Below are 24,106 nucleotides of genomic sequence, written 5' to 3'. Positions count from 1 at the left end.
ATTTTGTGCTAATCCTAATTTGCACACAGAATGGTTGGATTTCCAAGGAGAGGGACCTGCCTGCATGACGGGATTTATTTGGGCAAATGAATGAGCCCCTCATCCATGCTCGAGTTTACGAACACTCACAGATTAATTTATTCTCATTTGATCGTTTTATAGTATTGCCTCATCCTAGAAGTGTTTGTTATATGTTGTTATGTCAAATACCCACCCCCCCCCCCCCCCACACACACACACCTACGTAATTCAATTCGCACAAATTCGTCGACTTTGACGATTAATGAACTGTCGTAAACTGAGGACGCCCTTCTAATTTGTGACCTATATATATATAATTCTGCGAAATTCTCAAATAATCATTTACGTTTTTTGTGTGTGTTTTTAAAAATGAATAAATAGTAGGCCTATTTTTTAAGCAAATAAAGTTCAACCAAATAACATAACTTATTATATATATATATATAAATAAATAAATATTTAAAAAAATAATAATATAAAACAATTTAAATATGTTAAATTGCTGTTGTAGGAATTTTGAAAATTGAGAAAATTGAATTCCCCAATCAACAACTAGAATAACAAAAATGCTAAATGCGTTTTGTATAAGAAATACAGAGACATCAAAAATACACAATTAAAAAATAATTTTGACGTAAAGAAATAAAATGTAAAATTATGGACTCCGTCATAAACAGAGAACCTGCTGTGTTTTTTCTATTTGCCAATCCACGCGTACGACGAGCCACGAACCTCTCAACAGCAAATATGGGATTGAGAAAAACATTTTTACCACTGTGAAACGTCACCAACAGTGATTGAATCACAATTTTGTGTTTTATCTAACCCAACCAGCATGTTCGTCTCTTCCCGACAATCACTCGGATGACTTTAGTTGTTTCGAGTGTTGCACTTTTTCCTTCAGTGGTGGATTAAGCAGATCGTCCCTCGAGGCCCAGGGTGCCCCTTTTGATCATCTCAGTCTCCTCTCACCACCACCACTGGGACTCATGGGATTGGCCACGCGGGTAAGAAGAAGAAGAAGGGGGAGGCGGGGTGGAAGGGTTGGGGGCAATCTTTAATTAAGCAGATAATCTCTTGTTGGGGAAGAGAGTGGCTCCATTTCAGAGCTGCACCCCCTCCTCATCCTCCTCTTCCACTTTGCAGAAGAAGCTCCGTCCGAGCTTCAGTCTCCATCTCCTTGGTCACCTGTCAGCATGTTCATGCACTGGGAGGTTTGCTTCTACATTTTCATCCTGCTGGCGCACATGAGGTCCTACTGCTGTTGGTGAGTTCCAGCCGATCCACTTACTCTGTGTTCTATGCGCATTTTGCATTAAATTGCATGCAGGGTTTTTTTTTTTTTTGAGGAGGGAGGGGGTGTTGTGTTAAAAGTTAGCAGAGAATCGTTTTGTAGAGAGCACTGCAAAAAATGATCAGTTGCTCTGGTTTTGCTGTTTATAATGTTTGGATTAAACAAACGGAACTGAACAAACATAACTCACAAATTGCCAATGCAAATATTGTTAATTAGAGTTTTGCAGAAAATGAAATATTCTGAATGTGTAACTCGTTCCAATTAAATATGTTGAAAAGGTATGATTTGAAACCTCAAATACATAAAGTACCGTAAATGCACGTTTTATTACATGATCAATTAACTACATTTAAAACATGAATAACACAAGTGTTTAAGTTAAAATGGTGTTGTTTTGTAATTTGTAAGTGAGTATAAGTGAATAAGTAAATGAGTAAGCAAATAAGTCTGTAAGTATAAGCAAGCAAATAAAATACCTAGTAGGCCTAAGCAATTAAGTAACAAAAACGAAGTGAAAAAGTAACTAAGTAAAAATTAAGTTAAACATAAATAAGTGAATAAGAAAAAAAAGTTTTAGTAAAACATTAAAAAGTCAGTAAGTTAGCAAAAAATTATGTGCAGTAATACAAAAAACAGGTAAGTAAGTATATAGGTATAATAGGTAAGTAACAAGTAAATAGTAAGTATATTTAAGTAAATAAATAGGTAAGCAAGTAAGAAGGTAAGCAAGTAAATAAGTAAGCTGCATTTGATTTATTTTTTCACATAAAGATCTTGCAAAGTGATTTGCATAATTATAGAATGCAGTTAAAATACAGAAACACAATATATTACGTTTTAGTTAATTTAAGAAAAAGCAGATCAAATCAAAATGAAGACAAATAAAAAAGAGGGAAAAAACAGTAAAACAAATCTATTCAAAAGTGAGTGTAAACTATTAAGGCCAGTATTCACTAATAAAACATTTTTTTGCTGGTGTCATGCGGAATCCTCTTACTGCCAATATTTATTATTTAAAAAAACAAACAAACAAAAAACAAACAAAAAATGGCCTGTTTGTCAAACCATCAACATCATAATCATAAAAAAAACAGAGAGCCATTTTCAACATTTACAGTGTTTATTTTACTTATTTATCTTTAACAATAAATAATATTGATAAAATAACACACACGTGTGGACTGACCAAGAGTATCGATTTGTGAAAAAAATATCCACAAAATGAAAAATCATAAAGGTAATTTGATCATAATGGTAAATGGAGTGCACTTACAGTATAATACATTTAATCTTCACTCTATAGTATGTTACAAAGCCTCATATTCACTATTTTGAAAACAAATCTGAACGGTATTGGACACACAACGGAACAGCGTCAACCTATGGAAAGGTTCTTTTTTTTTAGTTTACAATAACTACAGATTATTTCTTGTATGTTGATTTGATATGTTACGCTATATATATATATATATATATATATATATAATGTTATGTTAAGATGATTTTGTTTTTAATGGCGTGTTGGTTTCTCAATTTTAGTCACCATCCCTATTATGTCCAATCATGACGCACAAACTGTTTATTGCATCCCATTCTATTTAATTATATTATTACTTTATGTTTTTATTAAGTACAATATTATAGAGTGTTATTTTCTTTATTAAGAAACATATTACACAAATAGTTTTTTGTTTTTTGGAGGGTGACTGGAACGGATTAATCACATCACCATTCATTTCAATGGGGAAACAAGATTTGAGATGCAAATGTTTTGAATTATTAGCATGGTCAATGTAGCATATTAAAAACTTGGGGGTTACTTTAGATTTAATACAGTTCATTTGCTGTTAATAAACTATCCTGCATAGCAAAACAACTTTACTTTTCCCCACTCCAAACGACTTGAAATGATTCCCCACAACCCCCCATTCATTTCCCGATGGATGTAACTTGTCATTGAATTGTATCAAAATAGCATCCGCAATGACTATTATGGGATATTTCCGTCCGTATCGGTTGTGTGTGACAGTTTCCCATGCGCTAATGAGCGGAATGTGTTATGGACACTGAGCTTCCCGGAGTTGAATAAGCTGTCTCCTTTTCCAGGTCAGTGAATAATTTCTTGATGACTGGACCCAAGGTAAGCCAACTTCCTTTTGATCTCTACTTCCCATCCCCAGAGAAAACATGCTCCTGCTTTGGCTTTTTCCTCACTCTGTGTGTGTGTTTCTTCCTCCTTTGCATCTTATTGTGTGGTACCTGTGTAGGATTAATGCAGCCTCATTCTTTCCCCTCCTGCATGCGTACACTTGACCTTATTGAGAGGTTGTGTGTGCGTGTGTGTGTGTACCAGCGGGTGAATGTGTTAAGAGGCAAGGGCGGCTATTGCTTTAGTGGGTGGTCATCATTAGCGAGACCCTGGGCCCCCGTGTGTAGGTGTGTGCGTGAGTGTGTCAGTGTGTGAGGTGCTACACTTTACCTCAGGGGAAAAAAAGCTACTTGAGACATATTAGCTGTATGATCATTCACACGCTCATCGTGTGCGTTTGATACACCTCTTATAAGAGAAGTCAAGTAAAAAAAACGTTCTACGTGCAAACATGGTATTCTGATTAATATTGTGTTTGTGGAATATGAACTAAGACGATTTTAGCCATCTCAGGGGGCGGCCATTTTGCCTTGTGCTGACACCTGCTGGCAACTGAAAATAACACCACAGTGCCTAAAACAGGTGAGCCTTGACTGTCCTTACCTGAGCACTTGAAACACTGCGGTGTTATTTTCAGTCGTCCACAGATTGCATTCATTTCATAAAATATTTTAAATATACTGTACAAATTGTAGCTTTTGCCCACAATCACATGCCTTTAAGAGGCGGGGGCCTGCGTGTTTAATAAATAGTCAAAAAAGTACAAACTGGCGACTGTGGCTCTCCTTTCCCAAATGCAAGGGCATCACAGTACGAACGTATACGGTAAAAGTCATGCAAATCTCAAGGCGGCACTGCACGCGATGAAGATTGTGTCTCGTGCAGGCGTACCTGATCTACTCCAGCAGTGTGGCGGCGGGGGCCCAGAGCGGCATCGAGGAGTGCAAGTACCAGTTTGCATGGGATCGCTGGAACTGCCCCGAGAGAGCGCTGCAGCTGTCCACGCACAGCAGCCTGCGCAGCGGTAAGTGCAGAGCAGACAATTCAGAGCACTAGTAGGACAACTGGGTTACTAGTAATGTGTTTTTTTCCCATTAATCTGTGACATGTCTGAACAATAGAACGACAATTTTGGCATACTAATAGTCAAACAACTAGTAGAATTATATGATGTTCCACTAGGACTAATACCACACAGTTGTCAACTCGTGCATAGTTTTACCACATGAATAGTATACCAAAGTTGGCCTCTATAGTAAGACAATATAGTGCGCTGAATTGGACAAGGAGCATACTAGTACATGGACCAATATTGACCAAATGCTGAAAGAGCTTTTCACAGCCGCGATTTCCAGTATGGGACTGTTGCATTCCCTTTTGTCACACGTGCCAAAACAAACACACTCGTCCAACACTCTCACTGGATCACTGCTGGTCGTGAATGCAACGCACAAAGCCAATTAGCATCAGGAAGAAAGCTGGCTGCTTTGCACATGGAATTAAATTCAGCAGACATTTTATGAGGAACAATAGAGAGCTGCAATAAAAGCGCTGTTTTGCAATTCTGCTGCACAAATGAATTAATGCTCGGTTTTAATTAACGTGATTAGGGATGGACCGATTATCGGCCGGGCCAATTATCGGCGCCAATATTCAGCATTTTGACGAATATCGGCATGGGCCTTTTTGAAGAATCATACGGACGATAATAGATTAATTTAAAACTGAATGAATTTAACATTTCAGAAAATTTAAAACTTTAGAAAATGTTATATACTGTAGAATACAATAGGGAGCTATTGTTTACATTTTTATTTGACTTTTTAAGACATGTTAATGAACCTGGGAGTTCCCTGAACATTTTGTTAGAATTTTAAAACAAATTGACTAAGATTAAAATAAAACTAAACAATATTTTGTCATTTTAAAAAGTTGTTCAATTAGCATATGCTTTAAAATAATCATCAATAGTTGGAGTTTGCATTGAATTTTGATACATATACAGTATCTTCCCTTTTAGTGAAAATGAATATCGGCTCCAAATGTCAGCCTCCTTTACTAAGAATCATTGGTATTGGTATCAACCCTGGGAAACCCCCACATCGGTCTATCTATTCGTTGTGATTACTTAATTTTTTAAATATTTTTAATGTGGTTGTAGTTTGCAGTAGTAATATAGAACTGAAAAACAAAACAAAAAAATATCAAAACTATTATTACAAAAATGAATGCCTATATATATATTTTTGTTTTTTTTTATTATTATTGCCTTAGTTGTATGTTTTTAATAAAAAATATGAACAAAATTAACTAATGTGGAATATATTAAATACACAATTTTAATAATCTGGTTAGATTACAGTAGTTACATATAGTTCAAATCATTACTTAAAAAAAATAAAGTAAAAATAAATAAAAAGTGCTTAAAAAAGATTTTTTTCTTTATAAAAATATTTCATATTCACGGTTTGGCATTCACAGATAGACTTATATGTAAATTTTGGGTGGGAACTATCCCGCTTTATTTGCAGAAACTCCCTCTTATTCATGGTATGTTTTCCCGATCCCTAATTTAGTCACATTTTTAAACCCAATCCCCTCCTTACTGGTGTACAAGATCTCTATTATTTCCATACATGCTATGCTGACATTATTTTTTGCGTGTATTCAAATCCATTTACAGTGTTTAAAAATAGCATTATAGTGGGCTCTAGTACGGTATTCACGTGATGTTTAAATGGGTCTCTCTTCCAGCCAATCGGGAGACAGCGTTCGTGCACGCAATCAGCTCAGCTGGGGTAATGTACACGCTGACAAGAAACTGCAGTCTGGGGGATTTCGACAACTGTGGCTGCGACGACAGCCGGAACGGACAACGAGGTAAGAGCCACTTGATGCCTTTGCCATTATTTTAATAGACATGCAATAGTTAGGACGCTATCACAAATTCATTATATCTCAGAAATAACATTCAATTCAAAATGGCTGGCATTTAAGATCACAGATTCCTCTTGTGTATTGCAACAACATAATGAGGTATTCTCCAGTGGCATTAACGGTAAAGACTTGAGGGTATAAGAACCAAAAAAAGGAACTCCAAGATTATAGAAGACATAAAAATGACTCGACTATCTTGATATTTTATCTCATTGCCAGTAAATGTGTTTTTTCTTCTTCCAGGTGGTCACGGTTGGTTATGGGGAGGCTGCAGCGACAACGTAGGCTTCGGCGAGGCCATCGCCAAACAATTTGTCGACGCTTTGGAGACCGGCCAGGACGCCCGAGCGGCCATGAATCTGCACAACAACGAAGCTGGCAGGAAGGTACGGTTTAACATCCACTGATGTCTGTTGGTTTTTTTGTACCCAAGCGATATTGAGATGTTGATATTTTCGGGACTCCTTCATTACATCCGTCCCCCACCCGTCTATGCGAGTGTGCCACCCAAGCATCCCCTTTCACACGGCTATAAGTGAGGTGCCACTCGTCCCCGAACAGTGTGTTCGCTGTACCAGAAGGGCCTATTTACCAGCTCTGAATGACAATCCCTCAACTCGAGAATCGCAGGATCGCCGGCGTGCAAGCCTAATTGGAGATCCAGGGGAGCCAGACATTGCGCGCCGTCCCGTATTATCCCCCCGTTTTTTAAATAAGTGTTTAGTTTTATTCTTGCAATAAGGATCCCACATTTATGTTGGTCTTTGTCCGTCTCCGGAGGTAGTCTGAGGGGACCACAGGCGTGCAGCTGAAGTGCTCTTTGTTGACGGTGCCTTTGCAACCCCCCGTCGGGCCCCGGGATCCCCACGGCACCTGGAGCATCATTGTAACAGAAAAAAATGGGCACAGAAAGAGGAGGAAAAAAAACTCCTTTTTCATAACCCCACTCAATGGGACTCTCCATTGGGTCTCGTCACTCTCGGAAAACATGATGATAATGAACAGGCTAAATAAATACTCCCGTTTCTTCAAGGGGGGGCACGACGGGTACTCGATGTGAAACTTTTGGACTGACAAAAAGAAAAAGGACGTCCTCTTTTCAAGCGACAGATGTTTTGTGTTGGTTAAAGTCAGGAAGCGCAGACGACAACAAAAACACAACCGAGGACCTTGAGGCGATCACCTTTTTCTTTTACTATTGAGTTCATGCTTTTGTTTTACTTGAGTATGCCATGTTGACAACACAATCCATTGGTTTGAAAAGACCCCAGTTTGGGGACATTGAACATCATCAATGTCTGTTCACTTTTCACTTGGGTTTGGGATGGAGTTTTGGTACATAGTCTGTCCCTTTAAAAGTGGCAACTCTACCTCAAGGCAGTCTTGCAATCTAATCTGTGCAACTATTTACGACATCCACTTGATTAATCTCCTCAGCCGCAGGTTCCACTGGAATAAATTGTCTAAAGAAACAGAATGATATATCTGGTAGCCTAACACAGCTTTTTTTTTTATAGTTCAGGTCAGTTGTAGTCGCTCACTTTCTGCCTCCTGGAAGTATCCCGGCGCCTGTTAATGAACATTATGAAAAGGTCTATTTGTGTCAAAATAGGGAGCAAAATGAAAAAAGGTAACAGATACAAAGAAGAAACAAAACACTCAACACTGAAGACTCTAGGAAAAATATTACGATGAAGGCTAAGTCACATACATATGATAGCAACATTGAACCAAGACGGCCTAAAACAGCAGAGAACTAATGTTGCATTCGAGGAAGGTGGGAAATCTAATCTAAAGAATTTCAACAAAAACACAGATGATGATGTCTAAATGTAAATTTTTCACTAATTTGCATGATTGCCCAGTAGCACTAAAAATACAGATTGGCTTACAATTAGCTGGTTACTAACTAGCCATAGAGATCCCGACGTTGACGTCACGTGTCCCAAAATGGCCGTTAGCGCAACCATTTTAACATGATAGTAAACGCACCTGCCACTTTAACAATGATTGACAACTGTTGTGAACCAGTTGCCCCACAACAAGAGGCAAAAAAATTAAATTAAGGATCAGGCATTCTCTAGGCTACCAAAAGAGGAATCAATCCGTACCCAATGTAGCACTTTGTACGTGGTGGCTGAATCAGCAGATGCTAACTGTTAGCACATGCAAAATGTGGGCGAAATAATCTGTTTCGTTCATTTGTGCTGCTACAGTTTAATAGATATTACACAGATGAATTTAATAACTGACCAACACCATAAAGATGACGACAATGTTGTGGAAATGTTAATATCGCTACATCCCTGTTATCTATACATCTCTAGTAGAACGTGAGGATGGCGACCTCAAGTGGACCTAACGTGCATATTTTTTATACTAGCGTATATAATTCCCCAAGATCTCTCACAGTGGGAAATCACCGCTCTATTTATCGTTTCTCCCGACTGCAGGCGGTGAAGGGGACCATGCAGAAGACGTGCAAGTGTCACGGGGTGTCGGGGAGCTGCACGACGCAGACCTGCTGGCTGCAGCTGCCCGAGTTCAGGGAGGTGGGCAACTACCTGAAGGAGAAGTACCACAGAGCTCTGAAGGTGGACCTACTACGTGGGGCCGGGAACAGCGCGGCCAGCCGGGGGGCCGTGGCCGAGACCTTCAGCTCCATCTCCCGGAAGGAGCTGGTGCACCTGGAAGACTCGCCCGACTACTGCTTAGAGAACCGCACGCTGGGCCTGCCGGGCACGGAGGGCCGCGAGTGCCTGAAGAAGGGCAAGAACTTGAGCAAGTGGGAGAAGCGCAGCTGCAAGAGGCTTTGCGGCGAGTGCGGCCTGGCCGTGGAGGAGCGCAAGGCTGAGACGGTGTCCAGCTGCAACTGTAAGTTCCACTGGTGCTGCGCGGTCAAGTGCGAACAGTGCAGGAAGACGGTGACCAAGTTCTTTTGCGTGAAGAAAGGAGGTGCCAGGGGGAGGAACGAGAGCGCGGGCGGACGACGTAAGACCCTCAAGCCCAACAAGAAGCACTGAGCCTCCCCCGCCTGGAATACTTTGAGTCGCATCTGTTCAAGAAAAAGTCCTTCTGGAGGGAAACGTACATTTACAGAAAAAAAAAAGACAACCTCAAGACAATTGCTTGAAATATAAGACAAAAGATATGTCAAATTCAGAGAGCTATTTCATTTTTAAAATGGAGGGTTTTTCTAAAAAATTACAATTAGGGGTTTGAAAAGGTACATAGGCAGCACAGTGACTGAGTGCCTAGCACTTTTGCCTCAGATCAGAGGTTGAGAGTTCAAATCTGGGCTTTGCATGTTCTCCTAATGCTAGCCTGTGCTTTCGAGGTACTCCAGTTTCCACCCACATTCCCAAAACACGCCGGTTAGCTTTGTTGAACAGTAAATTGTCCAAAAAGTCCACCTAAAGTTATTCTTTGTGACTTTTTGGAAACGGTCTTTCAAGAGCGAATCACTCCAAACTTTCAATTGAATTGTCTGTTTCTTAAGCCAGAAGGGTTGCAAGAATTTAGATTTTTTTGTTAGGGTTCGATGAAGGTCGCAGTCACAAAGATGTTCGGCAACAGTTTTTAATAGTTGCAAACTGTTTTTCTTGTCGCAAGAAAGTTTGCTGAAAATTTCTTGGTGGCAAGAAAAACTGTTCACCATCATCAAAACTGTTGACGAATGTCTGGTGAATGTCTTTGTGACCTTGAAAGAACATCCGCTACCCTCGCAAACCATAGCCGCTCCGGATACAGGCTTAAGTCATCCAGGTCATGACAATTGATCTGAATTGAATTCTAACCAGTTCAACAAGTCCTCCAACAATAACGACCATATTGGTCGTTTTACCAAAATACGACCAAGTGTTACATATTGTAGTTTAGCGACCTCTATCGGCCATGTTCTATCAGCCATGTTAAATAGCGAAAAAAAAGTACTGGGAATCGAACCCGGGTCGTCTGATCGGAAGACAAATCTTTATCTCACTGAGCTAACGGGCCGGAAATGCTCTTTGTGGGTTTTTTTTTGTGTTCACATGTATATCAATTTGCCGTCACGGTGTAATGGTTGGGGTTAAGATGAACTGGGTTCGAGTCTCGCGTTTGGATTTTTGTGCTATTTAACATGGCCGATAGAGGTCGCTAAACTAAAATACGCAACAGTTGGTCGTAATTTGGCACCTTTTCAAAACAACCTATGTGGTTGTATTTATTGGAGGACTTTCTCAACCAGTTTGTTGCCCCCTTGATGTATTTAAATGTATATAAGATGAAGCACTTTGTACTGTACATTGTTAATTTATTGCACTGCCTTACCTTAGCTGTATTGTTATTAGTTTTGTTTGTTTTCTATTCAGCTGTAATGAAAGAATAATAAATCCCTCCTGGTATCATTCCGCCTCATCTCGTGACTGTCGTTTTGAAGTAAACATAACGCGACTCCTCGCATTGTTCACACAAGAGGGTTAGGGTCCTCAAGGTGGGGCCGGGTGGGGGGGGGGGGGGGTCGACAAAGAAAGGAAAACCCTTCAACTTCCCTCCGTCTTGCCTTTCTCAATTTCGCCCTCACAACAAATCCCTCCTGTACCCTCCCTCGTCTTGGTAATCCTCAAAAGAACGCCTGAGTTTCTTTACTGTTTAATACTAGTTTAATTAACTTTGTCCAGACAGAGTAGTATAGCCTGGAGGGGGGAGCTTGGAGGAGGCCATGAGGCAAGTCGCCCTTATAAAAATCATCCCGCCTCTAATTTTGTATGCTAATCTCCTTTTTCACGCCGCACCTCCTTAGCAGAGTGTTCGGGCGGGAAGGGGGGGAAGAAATGTTGGGAAAACTTGTGCAAGGCTTCCTGCGGCTGTTTTATCCCGATGGGCCCACCTATTTGGCTCCTTTCACTCCTCTAGGGCCTGCCTTTGCTCGATTTAACAATGCACGCGGAGCTAATCAGCTCTCTCGGAAATGCACCGCTGTCGAGGAAGGTAATCCCCCTTCTTCGGGCGCTCTCAATGGCCCGTCGCCTCCTAAAGGACTTTGGGAAAAGGCTTTACACAGATTCACACTGTTCCCTCAAAAGAAGTTAGTTCAAGTATTGTGCCCCAACAAGTGGCTTTTATAAACACATGCCTGCCAAGCTAGTGGAAGAAGTGCCAGGCCCGACCTGGCAGGGGCCAGCGCATGGCAGCCTAGGGCCAAACCCTTCAGATGAGAAAGAGAAGATTAGAGGTCCCATTGAGAAAGAAGGGGGAGCGGTTTCTGCACCTTCCTCCTTTGGCTCAATAAAGTGTCAAGGAAACACCTTGTTGACATCTTATTTAGCAAATCATGATAATCAAAAGACCCCTCCTTCCTCCGATGACCCCCCCCCCCAACCCCCCGCAAGCCCCATGCGGCATCACTCATGAAAAGCAGCATTCCAGGCATATTGCCCTGTGCTTTTTTGTTGTTGTTTTTAACCCATATGCTAAATGCTAAAGCTACAGAAACAGGAAAATCCCAATTGGTTGTTGGATAAAATTATTTGTCAAATACACATTTTTTTCTGGTAGCGTATAACGTTATTCTCCTAAAATTACGTTTCCTTGTAATATAATTCTTTCTCCATTTTCTTGGTTCTATAAAAAGCAATCTACTCTAATTTTCCCCTTTTAAAGTTACTCCCGTTTATCATGTATTTATCCTCAAGTGAAAAAAAAGAGTCAAGCAGCACTTTATGTTGATCATGACTCAGACACACAAACATTTACCCCCACGCAGCGGGCGACGTGACCTCCGACCGAGGAGTCTGAAGTTCCCTGTTTGTGGGCCGGCCCTGCCATGTCCAATTTGCCAACGCACATCAGCTCAAGGTGGCGGGGAAGAGATGGACGACAGCGAGCAGGAAGTACGGGATTTCAAGCAGCCTCTTTCTCACGGAGCGATACGTTTGCTAAATGTCAATTCTCCAGAGGAGCAAAAGTACTTATTCGAACAGAAGTGCAGACATATTTTTGAAATGTAAAAAAAAGAAGAAGTGTTTTTCAAATTTGCTTGTTTGCTGTGTCCCTGAGGCCCAGATCTGTGATAAACTAAAGGTAAAATAGATTTCACACATACTTTTCATTATAATGAATAGAAATTGCCATTAATCTGTAATCCTCCCACAAAATAAAACAAAACAAAACAAAACGTACCTGACCGACCACAGGGCGCAATCTAAAATCTCTCTCACTCTTCCTCAGCGCTTTCTGGATTCAGACTACTAGCTTGCTAAATGTTAGCATATAAGAACAGTCAGTATGTTAGCATTTGAGCTATTCACTTTAAAAAATGCACTCAACCACAGGTCATAATTTAAAATCCTTATTGCTCTACCTAAGTGCTTTCTGGATTCAGGTTGCCAGCTTTCTAAATGTTAGCATAAACACGTAGCTTGTTAGCATTTGAGTAAAACACTTTCAAAAATACACCCAACTACAGAACATCATTTAAAATCCTTATCGCTCTACCTTAGCGCTTTCTGGATTCAAGTTGCTATTTATACTAAATGTTAACTTCAGAACAGTTAGCATGTTAGCATTTTATTGACTCTTTCACAATAACCTGCATACAAAGTTACGTTTTTGTTAGTCTGCTTTTGTGTTTTGTGTATGCTATGTTGCTATAGCATTTCAGCATTGCCTACTAACTGTTGGTATTTTAGCAACAGTCGTTCAAAATTGGTAAGATTTCTTAATGTTGAGACAAAAGTTGTTTTTTTTTTACAAGGCAAACCCAACGTGCCATACTATATAATGTCTTTCCTTCACAAATGCTACAGCCAACAGGCCTATTCAAAATGTTCGCATTCATTTGTATAGTTTTTTATTCCAAATAACACACAAAGATGGTTGATTCATTTTTAGGTAGCAAGCAAAGCGAAAAAAAAAACTAAACAAGTTCTAATGCTTGAGAGAATCCCTGACTAATAGGATTTAAGGCTTAGGGGTTCTGGACCTACAACACCTAGAGGGGCGAGGGTCAATATGAATGTGAGAGAAAGCCAACATAGATGAGGAAGCGGAGGGAGGACGCAGGACGCACTATCATGTGCTCCCATTACCCAAAAATCTGTGGAATCCATGTCACAAATTCCGCGAATACCTGTTTGACTGCGTTCAACTTCTATGCAGTTGAAATGAAAAAAAAAAAAGAGCAGCGGAGCGGATAGAGAGGAGACAATAGCGGTGCATTATCAGTCAGTATTGAGACACAAGCTTCTACAGGGCAGGGGAGGATAGCGGGGGGGCTCACCGGGGTGGTCAATCTCCCTGCTCATCCTCACAAGAATGGGGAAGGAGAGGAGCATCAGAGGGATCAAGCTCAGCTCATCCCACTGATGTGCACAGGAAACACAAGAGCATGGGAACCCACCGGGGAGCCCGCAGCGGTAGTTGAGGAACAGAGGGAGGAAACAAACAAAGCGCTTCACTTTCAGGAATGTGTTCATTTGTCTTGCTTTGGGGATGTTTTGGGAGCTTATGATTAAAAGGCAAAAAACCCAATTGGCCATGTTTGACAAACTCAAGGCATTGAATACAGTACATGTGTAAATATATTGCCATTACACTGACATACGTGTATACTGTACATCAGTAGTGGGAAGTAACAAAGTACAAATATTAAACAATTGATCGACAACTAATGGACCGTCAACTATTTTGATAATCAATGACTGATAAGACACTCAACAGATTTTCTACAGCAATCCATCAAATCAGATTCCTTATCTTTATGTTTAGTCAAAATAAGAAATTTGAAAACGTCACCTTTTACTTTGCAAAACATTGATCAACATTATGTTACGGGCCAAACCAGTAATTGTTTCTATGTTTGTACATTTTCTATCAGTTTGCAATGATGTCCCGTTTTTGACTACAGGGATGAATATAAAAAAAAAAAAAAAGGTTATCTGCTTCATCAATTAATTAAAAAATAGACTCAATGAAGAATAAAATATTCATTATCTGCAGCCCTATTGAGTATTTATTTTGCTGACAATTTCTTTCACTCTACTTTTAAAAGCAGACATCTGTACTTTCTGCTCCTTTTCACACTGCACACATTGTGCAGCATGCCGTCCACTATCCCATTTATTGTGTATGTGAATGCCTCGAAAAATGTTTGAGAGCGCTATCGCAATGGTATTAGAAGGGCTTGTCCAATACAAGAGCGGCTGGCGGAAAGTCTCTGTGTTACTTCCTGGTTGGCTCCCCTGTAAGCAAGTTTTCTATAATAGGCAAGTTTGCCAATTCATTGGGGCTCCGTTGTTGTCCCGTGTGGCCTATGAGCAACATGGGAAAAAAAAAACGAAATGCAGTGTGAAAAGGCCTTTAGTCAAAAAAGGTTTGTGACTTTTTTCAACTTCCACAGATGGCAACATAGCAGAGAAAAAGACATTAAGGTCAATGGCGATTGACATGGAGGAATGTTTTGTTCACTGTAATTTGTGGTGAACGCGTTTTATAGCTATTTTAGCATTTTTAGTGGAACAAATTTTGCCCCACATTGGCGGGTGTGACAGTCAAGTGGTACTAGTCAGTTCAATTAAAATGTGCCCCTTGGTTGGTAAAGATATCCATAAGAAAAGTAGAGGTAACAGCATGCTCTGGTGTTTAAAAAAAAATCCTAAACAATATGTATATAGTTATATTTTTAAATTCAAGTTCAAGAAACCCATTTAAATTCTACCCTTGCTACTCGTATGTATCAAACTACGTATTTCCATTTAGTATTTACATTTGCAAATATGTCTAAATTACACTGAAACATCAATAGTTGTTTACTTCTTAAAAAACATTTACAGGGAGTATTTAATTTTAATGGTAGAAAGAAGACCACAATATAATGAAATGTTTTCATATTAATCATTTTATTTACTTTAAGCCATTATAATAACTAATTAATGCCAGGTTTGTGTTGTTTTCTTGTCCAGATAGTGTGTCGAGAGTGTGTCATTATCTCGCCACTGCACCAGGTGGCGCTCTTTCATTGTTCATGGATGTCCGCTACATAGTATGCAGTTAATCTCGTTTGTTTTCCGGATGTCAACACGGTGTGTAAACACCTCCCATTCAGTCCAGTACACAACCGGAGACAAGTGTCTCCCTCCCGGCGACGTTTCGCTATCATTTGAGGAATTATCAACTCGACAGAAACGTACAATAACCAACTTCGCGGTGAAGCGACTGGAGAACAAAAGCCTCCAGTTTGGTGGCGAAGCCGACAGACAGGACGGGACGGGGTGGGAGGTAAACTGCGGAATCGGGGCACGCAGGTCCGACCCACCGACGACGAGCATGGCAGCGGCGAGCGTCGTAGAAGCTGAGAAGCCGGCGGCGAGCGAAGGCGCCACCGCCGGCTTTTCTGGCATCCCCGAGCCGGCCTGGGACGACTCACAGCTGCGGAGGTATACGTTCTCCACCAAGCCCATCCCCAGGCTGTCGCACACCGACCCCAGAGCCGAAATGCTCATAAACAACGAGGTAAGAAGCATGCACGATTATGCCAATCGGTTATATTATTTTGCATATTCACGCCTCTCAGTTTGCACGCATTTTTATTTGATTCCGTGTGCAAATAATATCATGCATAAATACATACTTTGCATATTAACAACTTTCGCATGCGCTTTGCATTAATTATTGATAATAATTCATCAATTTGCCATTGTATATGTCAGTATTATAATTCCTCCTTTGCACAGTTTTTTTTTATAAATACTTCTACAGCACTTTAAATGGTGGCAGATTTGTACTTAGTTATATTTACCATCTGTTTTAAAATGTACGAGAAGTAATAGCTGCGCAACTTTATATGACTGATCATTCCAAAAGCTGTAAAAGCTGATCTGAATAGTGTCAAACTCGATCACATCCAAGTCCGCTGCAGCATGACCTGCAAAGGCTTGTTTCTCACGTCAACGGGTTCATCACCATCAAGAGTCAAAACTTAAACTGATCTAAATGACAGAAAGTAATTAGCCCCTGGATGCGTATAAACCTGTCATCTCATTGATTAGATTGATGAGGATACAGATTGAGATAGTTTTTATGGGTTGAGTTGGTTGCAACAGCACAATTGTGCATACCCTCTTACAACTGGAGATGTGGTTGTCTTCAGAATTAACCAATCACATTCAATATCACATTGTAATGCTCATCACACAGACACCTGCCACTTGTAACTACTTTCTGATTAACTAGAAGTATCAAACTCGTGGCCTGAAGGCTATTTGCGACCCACAGGATGATATTTTGCGGCCCCCTACTCGACATTAAAATTGAATGTTAGTTCAACCCCCACCTTTTTGCAGTGTTGTTGCCCTGGAGGGTTATCTATGTGTTTATTTATTTTTCTTAAATCATTACGGATCACCATAACATCTTTCGGGGAATTGTCATTCTGAAGGGACAAGTCAACGAAAAAGATAGCCTGTTTTGTTGCCCAGTCCCAGTCATGCCTTTTTCAAAACTCTGCCATGAGAAGAAAGGTTGGCGGCAACAACAGCCAATTTCAAGAAAAACAAGAAATGGCATGTTGAATGTTGAAACAGAGAAAGTCGCGTTACTAGACATAGACATGTTGAGGTGTATGCAAATTAAGTACCAGGGAGATGTGAGAGAGCACGTGTCTGCTAATGTTCTGAATAATAAAGATGGAGAAGATTGGATTTTCTTATACTTGGATTAGTTTATTAATTGAACCCCTTTTTTAAATATTAATATTTGATGCGGCCCATTTTCTGACATTTCTACTGGAATGATTATAGAATTATTTTTTTTGTCTGAAATGATTTGTGTTGGTCTCGTTTGGCATGATAGTAAGATTGCATTGTGATCAATACATTTGCAATATATGGACAGGAAACTCCATAATAAAGTAATAAATGAATTTAGCTGTCACAATATTTCTACAAAAGCAAACATTATTTACCATGAGGGTAGTGGTGCCAAAAATGAACGAATCTGTATGTTGTTCTTGCTAGCTTAAAATGTTAAAATGGAGTCGTCACGACATAGTGCCAGGCCTCTCTCAATTTACAAACAATAGCATGTGTTGGTGCAATACATTCAACAATTAAACACATTGTAGCCACAAAAACAGCGACAAATGAATTCACTTTTCTCGACTCCTTATCGAGTCACCGTTTGGAATGGAATGGGACTTACTCTGTGATAAAGCAGATGAATCATGAAGTAACGTTCCATTCATTGAAGCCCCATGCACGCCGCATGGAATGTTTACCGTGTGTCAATGTGTATCTATAATAAAAAAAAAACGTGTACAGTCATATCACAAGCCAAGCCATAAATTAAACGTCGCGCGGACGTGCGCTGGTTATCACAACGTACACTACAACAGTGTTTTCACGCAGTGTGCGCGCGCCTTCTCTAAAGCGGCATCGGGGGCGCGCCTCGGCTGTACGTTCGTGTAGTCACGTAGACCACGTCGCCAGCAGCGTCCAATTTTGTCCAATGGTGTCCAATGGCACTCTTGCCTCACTCCGTGGAGACGCTGCTGTTTCTGTGTCGGGATGTTATTCCCTTGTCAAAACGTCATAACTCAGTCCGGAGTTTGTTCTGAACCTGAAACAGTGCTGCCAAATCGCTTTCAGGAAATGTTAAGGTATTTAAATATATATATATATAAAATACATGCAACCTGCGTATTTAGACAGATCTTAATTATCATTTTCTTTTGATGATGTTAAGAAAGTTATGACTCTTAAAAAGCAGTGAAAATGCACCCATTTCTGGCCAACTGAATAAAAAGACGGCCATCGATTAGGTTTCTTTTTTTTTTTAATGTTGTTGTACATCTTAGTTTCAAACTCCCGTAACTTTATTTTTTTGAGCCTATTAACAAAAGGCTGGTTTTATTTGAAAGCTTTCTAAACACATAAATATACAACATATAACTATATTTGGAAGATCTGAATTATTATTATTATTTTTAATTTAAATTAGAAAACTTAATTGGTACCCAGTGATGCGTCAAATAACAAAACAAAAAACACATTATGAGCAGAGAATAACACTTCATGAGTTATTATTAATAGTAAAAATTAATTAAATGAGCATCAGAAGTGACCTGGCCAGTGGCAGGTATAAAAAATGTGTATGAATCACATTTTGCAGAAGCCCCATCCAAAATATACAGTGTATAATTATGATTATTATATTGATTTGAAAAATTATCACACTGGTCTTTTTGAGGGCCGTTTGACAACAATAAGTTCAGGAAACGTTGTCCGAGAGAATTTTCAATGTCTAGAAAATGTCTTCTACGTCATCATTAGTAGTGGTCTTGTGATAAGGTGAATACAAACGCAGTATGTATGTACTGTTTGTATTTTGCAGGAGCCGGTTGTTTTAACGGACACAAACCTTGTGTATCCTGCTCTCAAATGGGACATCACGTATTTGCAAGAGAACATCGGCAACGGTGACTTCTCCGTCTACATCGCGGAAAACCACAAGTTCCTCTATTACGACGAGAAGAAAATGGCCAACGTGGAGAACTTTATCCCCAAGTCCCAACGACTTGAGATGAAATTCTCCGAGTTTGTGGAAAGGATGCAGCAAGTGCAGCAAACGGGAGGGGAGGAGCGGTGAGAAATAGATACCATTCTTTACAATCAATTTAATTATGTTGTCGCTCTGTTTTTCAAAAGTACAACATTGTAGAGTGTAATTTATTTTCCATTTTAAAAACAGCCTGAACGGATTAATGGCATCTCCATTCATTTAATTGGAGCAAGATGATTTGACATGGAATGACTCATTAGCCAGCCTATAGACTTAGACATTATTATCCGATCACTTGTCGCAGCCTTCCTATTACATGACGTATGCTTTCGTTGCTCAGGGTGTACCTCCAGCAGACGCTCAACGACACGGTCGGAAAGAAAATAGTGGTGGACTTTCTCGGTTTCAACTGGAACTGGATCAACAAGCAGCAGGCCAAAAGGAACTGGGGCCAGCTGACATCCAACCTCCTGCTCATAGGCATGGAGGGTACGCAGGTTTCACTCCGAGTCCTCACACGCGTTTTTTTTCTTCTTCTTCACAATTACTTCATGATAGTGCAACATCCCTGATATTATTTTCTCGGCGCTAAGGTAACGTGACGCCGGCGCATTACGACGAGCAACAGAACTTCTTTGCACAAATCAAAGGCCACAAGAGATGCCTCCTTTTCTCTCCAGACCAGTTTGAGTGTCTGTATCCTTACCCCGTACACCATCCCTGTGATAGACAGAGTCAAGTAAGTGATGGTTATAATAAATAAAATTCCATAGTTCAAGATTTTATTAACAACTCAAGGCAGTAAACAACCAACGTGGTCAACTTTGAGCATAATTTGGAAATTTTCACTTAGGGAGAATAATATTGTTAAACACTGTAATTTCTTCATTGGTGTCCCATGAAAAGATATAATAAAATACAAAGTGTGGTATACTTTAACACTCAGATTAATATTATATCATATTGCTAAACGTTTTTGTTGTTGTTATTTCTAGGTTGATTTTGACAACCCCGACTACAATAGGTTCCCCAATTTTAAAAATGTTGTCGGCCATGAGGCTGTCGTCGGCCCAGGAGACGTGCTCTACATCCCCATGTATTGGTAAGAAGTTGATTTTACGTGTGCAATTATACATTTGTTCATTTTTGAAGCGTTTTGTTCATTTTTTTTTTTCTTTTTCCATCAGGTGGCATCACATAGAATCACTGCTGAGCGGTGGCGTGACAATCACAGTCAACTTCTGGTACAAAGTATGCATTTTCAACAGTTTTAAATACAGTGGTGCCTTGAGATAGGAATTTAATTAAATATCACTCTATTACAAAAACATACAGTAATGGCATAATTAAATAGAGCACGTCTTGGCCACCTGGGGGCAGTATAAGACATACGGCTATACTTGGGGACAATCATTCCTCAGTAAGGTGCAGTAATATTAGTCGTTCTTTGCGGAGGATAAACAATACATCCCTGTAAGTATTGTTAAATCTGTGCTGCACTACCATATGTGTAAGAAGAAGAAGAAAAAAAAAAAGCATAATCGCCCAAATTATTTTAAAATTATAATGATCCCAATTGTCTGTGTTCAGGGGGCGCCCACACCCAAGAGGATAGAATACCCGCTGCGAGCTCACCAAAAGGTGGCCATCATGAGGAACATCGAGAAGATGCTGGGAGAAGCGCTTGGCGACCCTCGACAAGTAAACACGCGTCGCTTCTTCTTTTTTGATCGTGTAAACAGTGAACTCCTTTGCAGATCCCACATTTCGAATCAGACCTGCATTTAGGTCACCTGTTGCGTGAAAATCCCAACGGCACGAGCGACCCGGCCAGCAACCCACTTTCTGCTTATATTTATGGCTCACCAACGTCACATTCTTTTTTTTCTCTCTCCACAATTTAAGACAATTCTCAAGTGTTGCTGTAACATGTCTGGGTCTGTGATGTTGTCATAATACCCTTTGAATCAATTACATAAAAAAAAGAAAATCTTAAAAAAAATAGCACTCTCCATTGTTGTCCTTTACAAAATCATACAGTAATAACATATTTCAATAAAATGTAAATAATTAGACGGTTGGGCATTGTGATAGTTGAATGGGCTCAATTGTGCCGCGCCTTTTGTTGTGCATGCTTTGGCCACCAGGGGGCAGTTTGCTACATACAGACATACAAGTAGATTTGATAATGGAATACAGAAGAAGACCATCACGACTGAATTGAGATTTTGTGAGTTTTGATGTATGCTTTTTGTTGCTCTTCAGGTGGGACCTTTGCTCAAAACTATGATCACGGGACGATACGAAGATCCCAACGAGGAGGGCGACCTTTGAAAATGCGCCGTCTTGACTTTTGGACTATGTCGCTGCATGGCAATAAGCGGCTATCTTGAAACCGTCGTGCTTCTCAGAGTGCCATCGTCTTTGCCGATCTCATGGGTGTTGACTGTACTTGAACAAGAGGTTTTTTTTTGTGTGTTTTGTTTTTTGTTAGTTATTTATGTTAGTCAGTGTTGTCAGAATATCTCATTTAAAAGCGACTAGGGTGTGCAGTGGATGATAGCTTTTGGAGGAATCGCAGTGACAAACCACTAGTGAAGGAGTCAGTAGACCGCTTTTACAAAGCCGCCATTTTACAGCACAGACATAAATTGTGAGGAATGAAGCTGACCCTCACAATTTCCCACTGCGTGTTAGGGTGTTGCAGTCTAACTAGTATTTTCCCCGCCACCCATGCATTCGATGGCGGGTTATTAGTGTCTGTTTGACAGAAGCTAACGAGTCCTTGAGTTAAAACTCACTTTTAATGTCAAGTCCATGCTAAGTGTTGCGTTAAAAAAAAAAAAAAACTACTATGCCTTTCAGTGCCTCTTACAGTACTCTGTGGCAACCTGATGATGACACTCAGTAACACTCTGAGCTCAATGAACATGCTAAATGTATTAGAAAAATGTGATGATATATGTTGGAATTGTATGGCGGACCGGAACAAATCTTCTGGGGGCTAAGTAGGATATCGTACAAAAAATAAGCACTTGGTATGTTCAGAACTGGATGGATATAAGATATGAGACCATAAGATCTTGATCAATCGATTGACTTTACCTCTCTCTGACTTTAAAAAACAAAAACATTGTCGTCTTCTGATGTAGGGAGTAAAAAAAACAAAAACAAAATTGTAATCTTAAAATGCTAATTTTGACAAATGAATAAAATTATACATTTTTACAAAACCCAATTCTATAATTTTTTCTCAATGTCTTTTTTTTTAAATTTATTGTCAAATTGATAAAGAATAAAAATAATGTATCTAAAAGTAGTAATCATAAAAAAAAAAAAAGATTGTAAACAGTTACATGTGTTTAACTGGACAGCGAATTGTTGGTATCATACTATTTTTTATTTTTTTTTAAGGATGGAAAAATATTATTTTTTTCCACTTAAAAATAAAAACATCAAAAGTACAAGACAAAATTGTAAACACTTGCACATGTTTAATTGTACAGCAAATTGCTAGTTTCTTACTAATTTTGATTTTGAAGAAATGTATGGAAAAATGAAATAAAACTCCACAAAATTGAGTTTTTCAATGGACAGCAGCACTTTTCTACTAATCACAGTGCATTACTTTTTGTTTTGTCTAAAATGGCAGAAAAATTCCTCCAGCTCCATCACAATAAATACATCTAGTTCAAAACATAATTGTAAAAATGTCTTGTTAATTTTTGAAAGATTATTAATCAGTATTAAATACCACTACGTAGCCTTGAGGTGCGTTAAGAGCAATTGAATTCATGTGAGCTGCATATTTTCAACATTAAAAAAAACAAAAATTGCATCTTTCTGGGAGTGCAGTAATAAATCTAAGTGCAGTAATTTATATGATGAACAATATTGTGGGATTAAAAAAAGAGGGGGAGGTGCCTCATATATTCAAAAGTATGCGATGGTGCAAATAACTTGAGCCGAGAGCGTGTTTGTGTTATGTTCTTAATCATTTTAGATTTATACTTCAAGGACTATTGGATTAGAACTAGCAAGGACACTTAGATTTAAAAAGAAGAAGAACAAAGATTTAATATTGCAGCTGTGGATTGTATATGTTTAGCAACTACAACATTCAGGTTATGTCTTGCTGGGAAAGTCATTTACAGTAAGGCTCATTTTTAAGGCTTATTCATGAACAGGTTTAAAGCTGCTTGTTAAGTTTTATGGCGGTTTGTGTGTTGAGAAATGTGTGTAATATAAATATTCAATAGGCTGCATGAACTGCTACAGGATCTGTGTGTCGTCTTTTTTTTTTTTTTAAACACTGTGTTCTCGTACCGCTGCAGAGCCATACTTTGAAGAATTGTATTTGCTTGTATATGTGCCAAACACCTCAGAAACCAGTAGAAGCTGAACTAGTTTTGCTCTTAAAAGCACATAAATATCAAGTGATCGTACAACGATGGTGATATACTTGTAATAGCAACATGTGCAGGATTTGTTGTTATTAAACGGACGATTTTAAAGACAACACTGGCGTATTTTTGGCTCGGTGGTGCCTACGCGGTACTGCGGAACTTGTAGCTACTGTAAATTCAGTAACTGCTTCACCAAACCTCACCGTTCAAAGGAACGAACTGTTCTCCTTTTTGCTTGTTTACACTTCCTGTTCACACGCTGCTCCCTAGTTGTTTGGTTTGTCAAAGGCAGAGTTGGCAAATCCAGGTCCAAGAAAGTAAAAACCCTGCCAGAGTTTTGCTTTAGCCTCTCGTGCTAGCTAGCTAGCTAGCTCTCCGGGTGCTTGTTTACCTGCTAGGGAGCTGGCTAGCTAGCACGTGGGGCTAAAGCCAAACTCTGGCAGTTTTTTTTTTTTTTACTTTCTGGACCTAGATTTGGCATCTATGCAAATGTACTACAACACAGTGTAAAGAAAGCACTTATCTCAACATTTTGTTTACTTACCATTTGACACACTGGAAAAAAACTTTGGGATAAGAATTCACAGCATTGGGATGGATACAATTTCATAAAGTTTGGAGTTGCGTGTTTTTTTCATGACTGTGATTTCACACATCTTGTGTAGGTGGTGTTCTTTACCGAACTGAACTCATCGTTTGCTTTTATGCTGTTTCTATAATTAAAGAATGTTTGCAGATTCATGCATTGTAATTCGTTAC

General features: G+C 39.5%; 2 protein-coding genes and 1 long non-coding RNA gene across 3 annotated transcripts; 2 read left to right on the top strand and 1 right to left on the bottom strand.

Moving 5' to 3' along the window:
• The first annotated feature begins 1,124 nt into the window (after window positions 1–1,124).
• On the top strand, window positions 1,125–10,742 carry wnt8b (wingless-type MMTV integration site family, member 8b). Its single transcript, XM_077582370.1, has 6 exons — window positions 1,125–1,288; window positions 3,425–3,458; window positions 4,353–4,491; window positions 6,222–6,347; window positions 6,648–6,790; window positions 8,858–10,742. The coding sequence occupies exons 1-6, from the start codon at window positions 1,218–1,220 to the stop codon at window positions 9,425–9,427; spliced, it is 1,083 nt and encodes a 360-aa protein (XP_077438496.1). The 5' UTR covers window positions 1,125–1,217; the 3' UTR covers window positions 9,428–10,742.
• On the bottom strand, window positions 2,057–17,794 carry LOC144061692 (uncharacterized). The gene is made up of 2 exons (XR_013296242.1): window positions 17,583–17,794; window positions 2,057–4,481 (listed from the first exon to the last, which is right to left on the bottom strand). It is a non-coding gene; the product is annotated as an uncharacterized LOC144061692 (long non-coding RNA).
• Window positions 15,459–24,098, top strand: hif1an (hypoxia inducible factor 1 subunit alpha inhibitor). Its single transcript, XM_077582369.1, has 8 exons — window positions 15,459–15,896; window positions 18,774–19,024; window positions 19,282–19,430; window positions 19,535–19,680; window positions 19,937–20,043; window positions 20,129–20,192; window positions 20,532–20,642; window positions 21,207–24,098. The coding sequence occupies exons 1-8, from the start codon at window positions 15,711–15,713 to the stop codon at window positions 21,273–21,275; spliced, it is 1,083 nt and encodes a 360-aa protein (XP_077438495.1). The 5' UTR covers window positions 15,459–15,710; the 3' UTR covers window positions 21,276–24,098.
• Window positions 24,099–24,106: the final 8 nt, after the last annotated feature.

This window comes from Vanacampus margaritifer, chromosome 12, assembly GCF_051991255.1.
Source record: "Vanacampus margaritifer isolate UIUO_Vmar chromosome 12, RoL_Vmar_1.0, whole genome shotgun sequence".
NCBI lineage: Eukaryota > Metazoa > Chordata > Actinopteri > Syngnathiformes > Syngnathidae > Vanacampus > Vanacampus margaritifer.
The sequence above is the reverse complement of the archived record's forward strand: the minus strand, read 5'-3'. Positions and strand labels throughout refer to the sequence as shown.